Genomic DNA, 16,845 nt, shown 5'->3' with positions numbered 1-16,845 from the left:
AAAAAACAGAGAAAATTTACTGTGAAGGAGGTCAACTCCGTACTCATTTACAGCCCATCTCAGCGCTGCCATGCATCCAGACGGCCATGTTTGTGCCAGCACAAATCAGGCTGAACATTGGCTACGTTAGTCGACCCCCCCCTTCCCCCCACCCATCAGCACCGCCGACTTTTCTACCCGACGGTCGCTCTGCCAAAACGTCCAAGCCGTCACATGTTGAAACGGCTCCATATGCAAACACACGCAAGGCCTGTGTACACACAAACACAGGACGCTACAGGCCAGCTACAAAGCACTGGGCTCCAGTGTAGAGGGGGGCCGGCTGCCAAATGAGGCAGAGTGTGTATGTGTGTGTGTGCGTGTCGGTTGAAGGTTAATGGACAGCTTAAAGGAGGTCAGTAGCATTGGAGCTGCATTACTGCTCAATGAGACAGTACAAAGATATGCGCACACATTTAAAAAAGACCTTTATGAATTTGTTTGGTTACCAAGGATCAGGCCCACTGTTAATGTGACATTCACCGTTAATGATCTTTATTTATGATGGTCATTTTCAAAGTGTTATCGTTTATTTTTTACCATCTTCATCATCAATATTACTATCATTATCATCCTCATCATCATTTTAACACTTTTACTGTTATCATTACTCTTATCAACACTGTCTTTGTCATTCACAAAATTACAAATATCATAATCTACTTTTTTTTTCATTGTAAGGAATATTTATCCCATTGGCCATTGTTACCTTCATTAAAATAGTTCTCTCACATCTCACATTAGGTTTGTTTATTATTTATTTTCTTACTTATTATTTTCAACTTTATTCTGGTTTATTATTCTTATTTTTACTTATTGTGATTTTTACTATTTGATTTATTTCAAATTCATATTATTTTACCTCATTTTTATTATTTTTTGTTATATTGTATTATTCTTTATTATCATTCTTTGCTGTTTTACTATTACATTTTTTTAATCAATGGTACTACTGTCACTGCAACAGTAATAATTTTAAAAGGATTACTACTGCTAGTACCATTATTATTGTTCTATCTTTATAATTACCTTCTGTTTTTATTATGTTTTAATTACTAAAGATAAGAACCAGACCCTCTGGGTCCCTGAAAGGACCAGCAGGATTAGACAATAGATGGATTCTCATTTTTCTACCCTCGCTCATTATTTTTTCCATCATCATCATCATCATCATCGTCATCATGCATAGTCTTATTTTTAATTATTAGTATAAATGATGATTACCATTTATCGTCATTAGCATTGTTGTCATATTAAGCCCAGTGCTGGCCTCAGATTATTTCTGGTTGAAGACTGGCTTTTGTTTCCTTTTATTAAAAGAGGCTCATTCACTTTTTTTTTTTTTTGTTTTTTTAGATGTTGATTATTGAATATCACTGAAGTACGACCTGATAAGGTTGGTGTAAAACACAGTAGTTCTTGCACTTCCTCCTGCACACCTGATCTCTTCATTCTTCCCTGAAATATTGCCTGTTCTCCTCCTAAAGGAAGATCCACCTCTATAAAACTAATGGAAAAAAAAAAAGATACACAAATAAATAAGAAGCGCACAGAAGATATCCCTGGGGGAAAACATTTTGGGGGGGGAGGGGATTTAAATGAAACAGTTCTTTTTACTTAGTCTCCTCTCTAAATTGATTTCTACTTTGCAGGAAAACATTATCCTGGAAGCAGATTGGAATCTGTCCCAGAGTGAGCACAAGAGAAGATGGATTAAAATTAAACTTCTCATCCTTCGAGTGTCTGTCCATCTGTATTTTTAAAGAAACATCTCGCAAGTTCCGAAGCCTGGTTCGTGTCATCTTGAAGAGTTCGTATTCGATCCACTTTTTTAAAGCGACTTTTTCCCCCTCCTCCAAATCAGAAATGTTCTTTAATAATATAATCCTTTCTAGTAGAAAGTTGGAATATCAGAACGTAGTGAGAAGTTTCCTCTGTGTGTTCAAACACAAGCATTCTGATTTGATTTTTGGGTAAGTTTAAGAATTAAATATTCACACAAAAACACACTGCATCAAATGAATACAACATCCCTTATGGTGAAACATGGTGGGTGGTGGCAGCATCATGCTCTAAGAGGCTTGAGATGAGGGTGTGAGTCAGTAACCTTTTCCGTTCAAAGAGCCGCTGCCGCCCCCGCTGCAACAAAATAAAACTCGCCAAGAGACGCAAAGAACACATTTCTAAAAAAAAATATTTTATTATGAAAGCAAGCAGAAGTATGGAAAAAATATACTGTTTTTCAGATTTTAGATAAAAAAAGAATCATCTATTATAAAAGAGGAAAAGAAACTATTTTGTAGAATGAGGCGAGTCTTATCTGTAAATATGAAAACTGAAGATAGATAAGTATATTTGAAGCTAGCTGCTTTAAAAAGCATTTCGCTAGATACTACAAGCAGATTTTTGCATAAAAACTTACAGGAAAACTTCTAAAGCGACCCTTTGTTATTGTGTCCATAATCAAAAAACTTTTTTTTTTAAATATTTTGTTGGTTTTGTAAGAGCCACAGTAGGAGGGGCAAAGAGCTACAGGTTGCAGATTGGCCCCCTAGCTTAGATGACATAATTTTGTCATACACTGGTCCAGTCAAAGTTCAGGACTAAATCCAATTCTTGAAATATGCAAATCTGATACTGTCCATCTAACTGCACATGGTTGGTAGTGACATACCCCCCAAAAATAGCAGCTGTAGTTGAAGCGAAAGGTAACAGTTTTGACTCAAGATGGAGGAATACAAATCCATGCCACACTTTTCAGATTTTTTGTCTTTTTTTTTTCTTTTTCTTTTTTATAGGGGCATGCTGTAGCAATAAACAGGAGAGCAGGCCAATGCATTGCAGTGTGCAAGTCAACATGCTGGTGATAACCCACATGCTACTGACAGCATTCATGCTAACCTTAGCATTTTGGCTAATTTTAGCTTATACACAAATGTTTACATACTGGTTGGAGTAAGTCACTGCTAGTCAACATCCTACCAGTAGGATAGTTGACACTATCCTACTGGTAGTGTCAACATGCTAGTGATAGCCCTCATGCTAACTTTAGCTGTAAGCTAAAATAAGCATTTTAGCTCTTCATTGATGCATTAGCTACATTAGCATGCTAAATGGAGTAAGTCCACATCTTAATGGTTCCCTACATGCTACTGACATTTACCTTTATATATGTACTTACCATTTATTTTTTTAAACTTACGATTATTTTTTTAAATTAATCTAAGGCCACGCAAATATTTTGGGTATAAGTGGGGAAAAAGGAAAAAAAAAAACATGCTAGAACATAGAATTAATTAGCAAATTTATTAAAGATGCAACTTCCTCCAAGAACGATCACTTTCCTTCCAAAAGGTCAAAGGGCGGGGGAAACCGGAAGATTAAAGAACACAAAGGGTGGACATCAGTAAGTCAGATGAAAAATACATTGCTCTCTTCTCCCAGGCAACGTAATTACAGCATGTGAGCTGTCGCACGGTAACTATTTAACATAATCTTGGAATCAGCTGCTGCCGCTCTCTGATGTATTTCATAAAGCCCTTTACCCTTATCAATATTTCCACAGCCAGTTAGTTTTATTTTTTCTTTTTTTTCCCCCCCACTCTCCCACCATTTCACATTTAACAGCCCCGCTCCATTAGCAAATGTACATTTTGCTACAGGGCAAGGTTTTCTTTTCTTTTTCCTTTTTATTTGGCAAAGCCATTTAATCTTTTCCTTCCGCCTTCAGGCTTGGACACCGAGTGCTCCTTAAACAAATGAAATAAAACGGTATTATTTGTGAAATAATAGGAAGTTTAAGCACGTGTGTTTGTGAGGCTGCAGGCAGACTTATGGAGTCTGGTGAAGATGATGAAAAAGAAAGAAAGGAAAAAAAAAAACGGCTATCAGAGAGGTTATTACTTTTCTCCTAGTTTCTCCTTTACAGAATACTGTTCCAGGATTTGTTTTTTATGTCCACGCTTGCTTAAAACGGTAAAAGAAAGCAGTAAATCACGACATCACATAACAGGAATGATCAAACCGTCGAGTGAAAAACAGTGTTGTTCAAGCAGTTTTTGTTGGATGAGGAAAAAATAAAAATGAAATGAGGTGATCAAGCGAAGGAGAAAAGTAAGTGCGGATAAGGTCATGAGATCAAGTGGTACGACTTCAGAAGGGATTTCAACTCCGTCCCCTCCGACTTTAGGCGCAGCAGCTGATTTGACCCCGTTTAAGCCAAAAGAGACGTGAAGATATTAAAAAATAAAAGATGATTTGAATTTCGGGTGAATACCGTGTTCCTGTCATAAACACCTTTTTTTTAATGACAATGAGCAAAATAAACCTACAACCCAGCCTGAGGCAGGATACTACAGTAATAATACTTATTATACACAGATGTCTAGATTTCTCCTTTGACTTTGCATGGTGGTTATATAAAAAAAAGTTCACAAAAAAGCCACAAACTAACAACATTACATCTGAATAACAACAGTTGGAACATTATTGCACTTGCGATAAATTATTTTACATAAATGATCTCGGAAGCTTAAATTCTCCAAACAGGGGACGACTTTGTGTGATCTTTTGTTTTGTTTGCTTTTTATATGAATCTCCCAGCATCCTCTTTTCCGGGCCAGTGATCTTATTGGACATACTGCTGATTCTGGACAGTCTATTTTCTGTCCTTCACTAATAAACGACGATGATAGAGTTGGAGTCTCGTAGAAAATGGAGGGATACGGTAAACGTCTATATCTACTACAATCTATGGATGGAGACAGCACTTTCTTTTTAGGGAGTTGAGCATCTTATCTTAACAAGGAAAGTAGAAAGCGGACTGTATCACAGGGCATTCTTGGTAAATACAACCAAAACAAAATGTGCGACTCTTGCGCTAGCAGGAGAAAAACTTTGTGATCTATTGCCCAAGACAAAAGAGAAATCCTACAAACGCTACAATCTGATGCCACCACATTTTCCTTTACATTTCGTGAAGGAGGAAGTTATGCCTCATGTCGCCTTCAGAGGTTTTTGTGTCAGTGGTTCTTGGTGTAGCGCCACCACAGGTGAGAGGAGGAATAGTTTTCAAAGGGTTTAGTTTGTTTGACAAAGTGCTGTGTGAAAGAGAACCGCACCATCTGAAAATCTAACAAATGTTGCTATTTTTGCCATCAGGTGTGGAAACACCCTAAATTTCACAGCATAGAGAATCAACTGATCAAAGTGTCTGTGGTTTAATAGGTAAATCCAGAGATATTTTAAATGGACGTATGCTTGTAATTTTAAAAAGTGCTTTAATAATGGAACTGTTTTTAAATGGCCCTTTGAGTGGCCAAAACCATAAAATAAACACAAGAGCAGTCAATTTATTATTGAATCATAGAAGCTATTCCCCAAACACATTCACACACCCTACACACACACTAAGATGCACAAATGAAAACCAACACCAACAAACCTTTAATGAGGTATTATGTACGGTACATTAGCTGTACTGCCGGAAGCACACATATAAATACATACAATATACATACACAAACAATCATCTGGTGCTTTGTGACTGAATACGGTGTTATGAGCCTCTATCTGAGACGGGCACCAAACAAAGGCGCCGTTAATAGCTTAAGAGCCGGTCGGTAACCTCAAACCACCGGAAAAAGCGGCACGAACAGGCACACATACATCCGCGCACCTTTAATGACATCTTTTCTGCGGCACATTAGCTATTGTGCTGTAATTAATGGGAGAGTCATGGCGTTCAAAAAGCCAGACTTTCCTCAGCAGACTAAGAGCTGTACACCACAACAATGGCTTAATGAGTAAACACACCGTGCTTCTCATGAATAAATTATTTGTGCCTCACAATTAATTTTCCCTATTGAAGTTTGGGAGGGGGGCATGGGGGGGAATAAAAAATAAATAAATAAAAAGACGGCTCTTGGTCTTCATAAATCAAAACAGGAAGGGAAGGGAGGGAGGAGAAGAAAGGAAAAAAAAAAAAAAAAACACGACAGCAACTTTGTATTTTAGCGTGCGTGTCGGAGATCAACACCATGCGGTTCTATGTGTAACAGTTTATCTGGGTTTTTATGTGCGACTGTGCTGCTCAGTTTTTATGAATCCGTATAAATTCCACGTTTATGGTGCTACGTGAGGTTTGTTTTAGAGCCGTGCTTGTGTGCAATCGTTTTTTTATTTGTTTATTTTTTGCGAGTATTTTATCTTTTATGCTGTGTGGAAATGTGCGGCTAAAAACTCACAGATAGAAGCTTCCAGGCTATCGGTCGAACTTGCCGCGGGATTCCAGACCAGCTGAGCTTCCGCAGCTCCTCTGCAAGACAACAAAAACACCATGAGGTCCGTTATTTCTCAAACTACCACACCTTTACACAAGAGATGCTCTTTGAAATGAGATTGATCACACAGTAAATGTCATAATGCTGTGTTTATATTCTAGACCTTGAATCTACTGTAGGAGAGTTAATGAACAGAGGCAGAAAAGACAAAAATTGACAAAAAGTAAAAGTTACCATTCCATGATCATCAGATTAAGAGAAAGTGAGAGAAATGAAAGAAGCAAACCGATGAGGGGATATGTAATCAAAGAGTCAGGAATCTTAAAAACAATGCAAAACTGCTAGTTATTTTTCTGACTTCCTGCTTTCTTTTTCATCATCACAATTTCCCAACCCCTCCTATGAGAGCTTTAATATCTTCTATACATCAAATGTGGGCATCAACAGCTGGTAAAACCCATCCAAACGTACAGACTGAGACGAGCACTGTATACTTCTTTGTAAACAATTAGGAAAAAATATGCAACATCTCAAAAAAAAAAAAAATGATGCAACAGGTATGTCAGGCCAATCTGTGGCGCTGTAATACTGACAGAAGGACACAAAAAGCACAGACAGCGCCATGTTTATTTGTGAGAGTGAGATGCATGTGGGATATAGAGAGACGGAGAAAGAGACACGTTCAACGTTTCTGGTCTTCTAAGGTGCCAAATTTGTGTGAATTTAGGCGAATTCGCCTAAACACTTTTAGGGATTCACCAAAAATCACTTTTTTTTTTTTTTTTTTGAGGTTTCCACTTCTGTCAATAAACAAGCTAAAAGTACAAATCTAGCAGCCTTTTCCAAGTCCACATCAAGTTAACAGTCTCTACTTTCTACAAAACACACAAAGCTGCATCATAGTGTAACTTATGGTTCACAATGCTAAAGACAATAATTTAGACTATTTCTGAAAAATTGTTACAAACCCTGTTCTACATCAGTTGTGCCCCAACTTCTCAGTTTCTTATCTAAATAATTTCTGCCTTCTTGTGCATTAAAGATTTTTTTTAAAGAGAACTCTTTATAAGCTAAACAATTTCTCCTTAATTTGAGTAGTTCGGCCAAAGCTTTACAAATACCGGATATCAGAATGAATCAGATATTAGTATTTACCAGCAGACAGTAAGACTAGTTTGTAACAAAACGAAATTAAATTTTTCATTACACATGTTCACACAGTGCTGAAAAAAAAAAACACACCCTTTGTCCAAAGTAGGACCATATTTGTCTTATTCTGATAGCAAGTTGGCAACTTACCCTATCCTCAATTTCCAAACTTCTGTTCCCATCTGTCTTTTTGGCACTAAAAATATGATGGGTTAGAAGTGGACTATTAACTACTTTTTCCCCAGGCTGGGGCAGGGGAACCTGCAGGCTATAATGTAAAATGAATCTGATGGAGAGGTGCAAATTGAACTTTTAAATTGGTGGAGAGTAATCCCCTTTGGGCTCATGAGGACCCAGAAAATATGGCTTAATGCAAGGTTTCAGCCAGCCGGTGCTATTTCTCTCCAACACACACACGTACAGTGACAGTATAGGATATGGGAGGATGGGGATCAGCAATGATTGAAGGGAAAAGTACTTTTCCCCGTGTGTTTTAAAGCTTTTGTCTGTGGGACTTATTTTGGATATATTTTTTGGCTAATCAGGTTCGCTCTCGCAATAAAGTTGTAGTACAAAATAAATCTAACGTTATTCCCTCCATCTGGATTCATTTTCATCTAATGTCAAAGCTGATTCTCGATGAAACAATTGCGGTGCAAAGTTTAAAATGTTACAGAACTGCAACGTCCACTGCAATGTGGGGAAGCTTAAAGCTGGGGAAAGTTATAAACTAATATCCCAAGCTGTGAACATTTTACTGAGGATGACAAACCTGCTATGATAGTGATGGAAACACAGGAAATGAAGAGAAATTATTAATGTCTCTTAAAAATTTGGCTAAAACAAGGCAGAAGTATATGTATTTTAAATGTAGATATAACAAAATGAAAATTTTAGTAGGATTATTTTTTTATATCGCGTAAATACTTCATTAAATTTCCACAACAGAATGACAAGAATCAGTGATATTTATTATTTGTCACTATGTTGGAAACCAAGTGTTTTCTTGTTGTTGCTGTTTAAATCATTTCCCACAAATAAGTTATTCAAAATATTTTTACCAATCCTATTCTAAACGTTTTACGTATGCCTATCACTTATTCAACTATTCGCACGTTAAATTAAGAAGCACTTAATAATGTCCATATTGATAAATGAATAATTATTCATGGGCAATTTTGTTTAGATACTTAATAAACCTACTTAAATATGGTTTTTATTCCCTCTTTTTTGTTATTTTTGGATATTTAAAATGTTTTCCAGTTCCCATGTTGTGTTCTGTACAAAATTAGAGTTTATTGGTCTTCGACAAGACAAACTTGTGTGATTATGCAACTGAAAATGGTATCAAAATAACAATATTATCGTTTCTTGCGATAATTTCCGGGATGGTTCATCATCCTGTAAATATTTGTTATCATGACAGGGATAGTTTTACAGGGGGGGGTTGTGCGTTTTAAAATCTAAAAAATTAAAAATAATCTAAAAACAAAGTAGTGGTTCTTTCAACAACAACAAAAAAAAAAAAGAAAATTTTCTACTGTAAATACTTAAAAGATTTTTAAATTGTCATTTCACAGAAGGTTATGTAACATTTTTGGCTCTAAACGAGCTTTTTATTATTATATTATTATTATTATTAATTTATTTTTACCTGAAGGGCCAAAATGGCTCTTTGGTTTGTGATTATTGAAAAAATCCCAATCGAAACACAAATATGTTTGTGACTGCAATGCGAAAGGTTTAGGAGGTGTTAACACTTCTGCAAAGTGCTGTGAATTATCCCCATTATGGAAATCTACGGGAACGCGGACGCAGAAAAAAAAACGTGGCCAATCTAAGTAATGCTTTAATTTAGTCCAGAGTGACCTCTCCTACCACCGTCAGAGTGTTCAGGATACTGAACGTTCCGGCAGTCCATCATGAGAGCAGGAAGTTCCTAGATGACCTTGTGTTAACACCGACTCATTATTCACAAACAGGTCTCCCTCTGCCCGCCCGCCCGCCCCGCGAAGTATACAAACCTCTATTATTCAACAAGACAAGTCGCCACAGCAAAACTGAGAAACATTTATAAAAAAAAAAAAAAAAACCCCTAATGAAATCTTTTCACTTGTAATTGAACAGGTTTACCTGCATTCTGGGAGCGAAGGCAGAGGGGAAACTGATTTACTTGCAAATTAATCGCTCGTGCCCGAACACACCTTTCAGAGTTGTAATAAAAAAGAAGAGGGAGAAAAAACCCGTGAAATGTATGTAATGAATCAGCCAAATTCCTCCTCAACTCTTATTCAGGGCACTGCCTGGAAATTGATAAGGCCTTCGCGCGGAGTGAATGGTATTGATTAGCGCTGCCAAACGACTCTGCCTTGCCTGTTCTTCAAGGCAAATGCAATGTAGGGCCAGTGACAGATAACATAATAGGAAATAGCAACGGGCTAAGTCCATTGGCTAAATTGAGTGAAACGCATTAGAGCTTGTTCAGCTGATGAGAGCGGCTATTTATTCACTATAGTTCCTGCACATCTTCCACTTAAAATTTCTGCCTTACCTTGTCCCCCCGCTGGCTTTAATTATACAGAAATCCAATACAGTGATCTAGTGCGTAGCATGGCTCTGTTAGTTCAGAGGAGTCAGTGCTCCACAGTGTGGGAAGGTTTCGATTACCTCAAGGCTACCTCTGCAGCAGCGTCATTTAAAATGAAAATACCAAAAAAAAAAAAAAAGTCTCAGGAATTCAAGAAAATACAGGAAATATACCCTGACTGCTTTAAGACAGCTTTTTTTTGTTTGTTCTTTTTGCTTTTGAAATCTGAAAAACAAAAGCAGAGAACTAAAAGAACAAAAGCTATAACTATGAATGAAGTTATAGCTTTGTGGATATACTTTTTTTTTTTAAATCTAATCTCGTCTGAACGTCTACATCCAAAACAAAGTATGCGGTGTGAAACTGGCCACCTGAACACATCGCCGCCATGGTGATATATGGTGAAGGGCATGTTTTATTAACAGATAAACTGAAGATGGTGAGTGTTGAAAGAGTTTGACGACGTTTTAGGGATGTGCGATAAATTGTTTTCATTGATCAACGGAATCAGGAGTTTCAGTTTTTTTTTTTTTTTTTACTTTGGTTTCCATGGGGTGATGTCATCACGTCCAAAGCCACCATCTTGCTTAATAAGCATGTCTTTAACCTTCTTTTTAATTTATTTATTTGGACATTGAATTCAGATCAACCCTATAGCAATAAAAAAAAATATATATATAAGGATCAAGCATTTTTTTTTAATTACAAGAATGAAGTCATAACATTATGAGAATACAACTGTAATATTAGGAGAATGAAGTAGTATTTTTTTGTCATACACAAAAAAATAAAAAAAATAATTATCCAAGCTTTTTCCCATTAAAACTATTTTTTTAAATTTTATTTTAAGAAATTCTTCTGGTAAAATTGCTTCTTTATGTTTACTAATGTTATGACTAGATTCTCATAATTAACGTAAAATTATTGTAGCCTGGCCCTGATTCTCCGTCATACAACTCAGAAGGAAAGACTGAAATAAAAGCCACTTTTTGTTTTCTGTCATTTGAAACGTCTTTTTTTTTTTTTAGAAAAGAAAGCGAGAAAGCAATCAATTAAAATCGGATATAAAGTGTATCATTCTGTAAAAAGAGTGAACTCGCCCGTCAGATAAGTCTAGATAAAATACATTAAATTGAATGGCTGCAGTTTGAGGCGTTGTGTGCCCTAAAACTCTCACTTTTTCTGATTAGTTTGTTTTTGTAGAGGGAAAAAGAATAATGCCGAGGCGGTGTGGGGTAGCAGTAAAGCTGGTTCCCTATAAATATAACGACTATTCTTCCTAAAAGCGGTCCGGGTGTCGATTCCGGATCCTTGTGGTGTCTTCCCCACTTCTCCGTTCCAGTTTCCTGCCTAAATGCTGTGAACAAAGGCCACAAAATCCTTCAAAGAGATGCTAAAGTAGTCCTAAAAGTTCACCCCAAGTCAAGAAACAGATCTCAAGTCCCTAACTCACAACCTCATCTACTTTTAAGGCAATAGTAAAGGGTAAAAAAAAAAAAAAAAAAAAAATCCTGTGCAAACTCTCCTATAGTTATATTTCTTCCAACACCTAATCGAAGATCTCTCCCCTCTTCCTCCCCCCCTTGTACCCTTTGAACCTTCATTTGCACTGTCAGGCAAAGAAATGAGTTCATGAATCTTGGTGGCTTGGGCTTAATTAAACTGCATTATATTTCACCCACCGAACATTAATCTCACCAAAAGAGGCAAAGCGAGGAGGTGTGTAGAGGTGTTAGTGGGCCAGCGCTCGTTGCATTTTTTGCGTTCTTTGCGTTTTGCTGGTTTGCTGCCGTGATTCTAACACACCTGTAGCTCCGCACAGCAGCAGCAGGTCTCCTTCACAGGTGTAAACCCAACGCGAGCGTCGTAGCGCTCATGTTGCGTTTAAAGGCGGCTCGGAAAAACAGGTTACAACATGTTAACAACTGATTAAACAGTTTTAACTGCTGATAAAAGCGACAGAGGACACAGATATGGGAAGTGTGGAAGCCTCTACTGTATCAAATTAACATCGGAATAACAGAGAGTTGGCCATTCTAAGTTAAAAACCCAGCGCATACAGTGATCATGTTTTGTTTTTTTTTTCATCCAGACGGCTTCCCGCGCCCCCCCTGCAATGACACGGCGCCCCCTGTAGGGGGCGCGCCCCACAGTTTGGGAACCTCTGGATTAATCAAATTTTCTGGTTTTAACTATTTAATTTCTGGAAAATCTGGATTTTTTTTGTAACCATTGCACTCGTTGCATTTCCAAGGTTCTTAGTGACATCAGCCCACCCGGGTCCTACCATCTTGTTCTGCAAAAACAATTTGCAGCTTGTCCTTGAACTTTGACTGAAATAAAGTTCAAGGATAAAGTTGGTTTCAGTCATCTGTCATTTATTTTAACTAATTTTCTCTTTTTTAAAGTCCTTGAATCTTATGATTAATATTTTAAATTAGTCTTTAATCAATTTTACTTTGGTTAATGCTTTTGTTGTCACTTTGTAGCACTGAGATTTAAATTGTATTAAATAAAATTATGTCATTATAAGATTTGTCCCTAAACTTCTAGATTTTTCCTTGAAACTTTTCCAAATGAGGTTGTCTTTAAACTATATGTGAATTTCAGTAACTTAAACGTTTAAGGTATCAATGTTTTACCAGGGAATTTTGGAAATATTCTTCCAAATATTTCCCATTTAAGACAAAAAAAAAACAAAAAAAAAACGTTCAAATAATATTTAAGGAACAAAACTCTATTTCCCCTCAGTGGGCAAAAAGACATTGAGGGCAACATGAACCCAGTCGACATCCAGGCTAAATTGCAGATGTCGTTTCATTAGTGTGAGACTTGCTCATCTCTCAGAAAACATGTCCAACTCTGGTGCGATCTCTTGTGCATTATGAACGAGACATCCGGCCAAGCCCCTGCTCCAATGGAATGAATTAAAGGCATTTTGTGACATTTTGAAAATTAATCTATTTTTTTTTTTTTTTTGCTCAGCGCATAGCTTGTCATAACGTGGGCGAAAAAGTTTCTGCGCCCGTCCCAGAGGTGACGGAGGGGACCGGCTGATCTCGTCGCCTCCGGTTAACGACGCAAACGAGCCGCTTCCGGCTGACGGATTTGTCACTTCTCTTTATGCGATGTAATACATACACACAGAGGGGGAAAGAAAAAAAAAAACAATTCCTAATTGAAATCATGCCTCTATAAAAACAATACAAGGGAACTCATTAAAAACTAAAACTCAATTTGGAGTCAATTCGCTCATCAGGCAATTATGTCAAAACACACGGAGTAATGCGAGCGGGGGCAAGCGACTGCAAAGTTTTCCCACGGGGGCCGGCAGAGAGTCATTATTATACGCGTTCTTTGGAAATTAGTATGATCGGTTTTGTGGGTGTTTATCATGCTGGCAGGGGGACAGGCCTCGGGGGGATTAGCCCAGCGAGAAAGCCTCAACCCTGCAGGAAGCTTTCTTCCCCTTGCTGGCCTGAAAGAAAAACAAAAACAAAAAAAAACACCTGTAACAGCATTAATGTGCGACTCAAGGGCAGCTGCTGTTAGGTCTGCTCTCCACACTGTATTCCATTATGCATGACCAAGCAGGGGTGCCCTTTGTCTTGGCTGGAGTTAAGCTGGGGACCACAGGGGGGTGATTAGGACACCGTGTACCTTGTGTTGAACACTAACAACAGCTGCTCTGAGGCGGGACCGTCTGACCGAACGGACGCTCAATGACACTTCAAAGATTCAGAGGGCGAAGCATTTGCATTTGGGTTCGATTACGACAAAAAAATACATAAATAAATAAATTCTTGTCTATGCACACACAAAAAGTCATGAGGTTTACAGAACCCCCCCCCAACTAAATCTGTCTTGATTAAAGGAGCAGTATGTGTTTTAAAAGCAATATAGTGCCATTTTAAAGCACAGTCAAGCAACTATTACTATTTAGTTGTTATAAAAACTGCTGAATTTATCAAATATGATTTAAAAGTAATCTGACTTGAATTTCAACACTTTGCCAAAAAGAACAACAACAACTAGGATGGTGATTGTCTGGTGGGTTAATCAAGACATAGCTTTATTAAAAACTAGTCCGTTAAGGTATCTAGTTAAAGTCAAGGTTAGTCAGCACCTTTGACGCTCTAACAAGCTGAGGAAAGCTTCTCCCAGCTGCATTAGAATCCAAACATGAACAAAATTAACTTGCGTTGCTATGGAACATCTTCTCTTGCAACACGACTTTAAAAGCATAGGTCAAAGAGTGTCTCTGCGCCTCTTCTATGTCTTCCTGTCAGTCAGTCAACCTGCCTCACCGGTGTGCACGGTCCTGTGAAGGCCAGTAAGAACGGAAGACTGGGAGGAATGGAGGAAGCGCTGTCAGTCAGTGCTGCCTGAGCAGGAAGCTGACAGGAGCACGCGGGAAGACAGTTGGCAGGCCGGAGCCATGCACTATTCAAGCATCATTCATACGGAGCGCGACTACTGGGGCAAAACAGCACACGGTACGCTACAACACACACATTTACGCATGAGGACGCCACACACACGTGGAGTAGAGGCGCGTTGTGCGGGCAGAGCTTCCTAAGCCGATCCTAATTCTAGCTCGAACTGAAATCGGTGGATTCATACCGAGTTCTGAGTTTAGAAGTAAAGTTTCAACAAACGGGTTAGAGAGAGAAGTAGTAGTCAAGAGTTAGGAAAAGTCCAGTGCAATAGATGGTGGTGATGAGAGGCGTCCATAACCCTTGAATGAGTTTTGATTGTGAACATTGTTCTGTTACACCGCTCCAGCATCATCTGGATACATTTTATTTATTAAAAAAAAAAAAAAAAAACAATACAATCAGGAGGGACACCTTTATCATGCGATGTATTAAAAAAGTCCAGCCTCCATCCAATAAACCTTGAACGCTTTGTGAGAGTCCTGAATGGTCCGACTCATCTAAAGGACAAAACCAAAGCACCTAGGAGCAGACGGCTCGTAAACTAATGGGACTCCTGTATATAAAAGAATTTAAAAAAATAAAAAGATGCTCCCTTCCTGGTTTATACCTACGCAGGACGCCTGATGGATGGCCCAGATGGCTGCAAGAGGACACTGGACACAGATGAGTGTGTGTTCGTGTGTGTGAAGAGCCTTTTTTATTATTGGAATGAAATAATGATGTGCACAGTCAATTATTTGAAGCTGGCCCAGCCATATTAAACTATTTCTAAATTAGGTGGAAGTGGTTCACGTTATATTTGTCCTAAAATTTATATATTAAGCTGTAAAAAGACCTCATCATCATAAGTATAGTAATAACTATATTATGACTGAAAAAGTAGTAATGATGCCCCAAATTAATAAAAAAATGTAGTTATTATCCTTTCCGTAAATACTGTAAGTTCATGGTATTTTTTTTTTATTTTTATTAAATATGGTGCTTGTAAAAAAAACTCTTCACAGAAATCAGCATACAGATATGCAACTAGTGGTGTTGAACTAAATAATTAGGTAATATTAGGTCTACCATGAGCCTGAAGAAGAATAAAGTCAACAAAATAAAACTGAACACCACTTAAGTTGCTGAAAAGGTAAAAAAATAAAAATGTTTGTCTTTTTCTCATCGTGCCACCACATACAGTCATTCCTTTAAAGGATGTGAAATTAAGAAACATTTAAGCCCAACTTGACTTTGACTAAAAAAACTCTCCTGCTGCACCAAAAGTGGCACTTTAACCACTGGGATTGTGTCCAGTGAAGCTGATTAAAGAGGAAGAGAATGGGAAAAAAAAAAACATTTCTCAGAAGACCACATGGTGTAACGTATGAATAAACCGAGGCAGACAGTCTGGGAGGATTCTGACACAGGAGACAGCTGGTGGTCGGACCAACCTTATTATGTCAGGTGTTCCGCCTGGGGATGTGCTCGGAGGCAGTGAGCGCGCACACGTAGGCACGGCCATCATGTGCCTTTGTGTGGTTATTACAACCAAGAACACAGAGAGGGCAGTTTAATACAAGAAAGTTAAAAAAAAAATATATATATATATATATATATATATATATAATGAGTCGGTGTTATCTCAGCATTTACTTTAAAGGATGTACCCTATCAGAGAGAACAGAAGCTACAAAGCATTTCGTCTTCCTTTTTTCTTGTTGCACTGATCAAACGGGCCTAAATGATGCCCTCACGCAGAGAAAGAGAAAGAGACCCATCTACTTCCTCTAATTCCGCTTTATCGCGTCACGCTCGGGACCCACGACACACACCAGTGACACCGCCGCACATGGACGTCGCTTTAAGGCGAGCCATTAGGACGGAGTTAATTGAATTACATCGGCGCTTCACACTTTGATGGCGTCTAATAACTTTGCGAGCGGCGCTCGGTGGCAAGCCCCGTCGGGCGGCGAGTGGCGGGCCCTCCTGAGCGGGCGCGGTGAGGGAGCAGCTCGCTGAGCAGCTGTGGCACTAACAAAGAGCTGCAGCACCCCCAACAGAGGCTGGAGGCGCACTGACGGGCAGCGGAGGCACCGAGAGGGAAAGTTCTTGTCAGCATGAATAAATGGGAGCGAGTTTTCCGTTGTCGTTTTCTTCTGATTTTCATCCTCGTTTGTCACAGATGTTCGTGAACATGTGTGGGAGTACGCACGCGTGCGCGAGGTGGGCTCTGCCTCACGCGCGGCCTAAGGGTTGGGAGGGGGTGGGAAGGTGGGACGAGTCAGAGGCCGAGACAATGAGACGAAAGGGAGATTAAAACGAGACAAACTGATCAAAAGGGCAAAGTGTAAGAGAGGGAGGAAATAAA

The 16,845-nt window shown here is 38.5% G+C and overlaps 1 protein-coding gene across 2 annotated transcripts in view; it reads right to left on the bottom strand.

Moving 5' to 3' along the window:
* Positions 1-16,845, bottom strand: part of tbc1d22a (TBC1 domain family, member 22a) — a 129,818-nt gene that overhangs the window by 97,793 nt on the left and 15,180 nt on the right. For both annotated transcript variants that reach the window (XM_015002789.2, XM_015002788.2), the window contains exon 6: positions 6,285-6,355. In XM_015002789.2, coding sequence (XP_014858275.1) covers positions 6,285-6,355 — 71 coding nt within the window. The remainder of the gene's footprint in view (positions 1-6,284; positions 6,356-16,845) is intronic.

The sequence above is a fragment of the Poecilia mexicana genome, unplaced genomic scaffold (assembly GCF_051168715.1).
Source record: "Poecilia mexicana isolate PSO_F unplaced genomic scaffold, ASM5116871v1 scaffold_23, whole genome shotgun sequence".
NCBI classification, from domain to species: domain Eukaryota; kingdom Metazoa; phylum Chordata; class Actinopteri; order Cyprinodontiformes; family Poeciliidae; genus Poecilia; species Poecilia mexicana.
The sequence above is the reverse complement of the archived record's forward strand: the minus strand, read 5'-3'. Positions and strand labels throughout refer to the sequence as shown.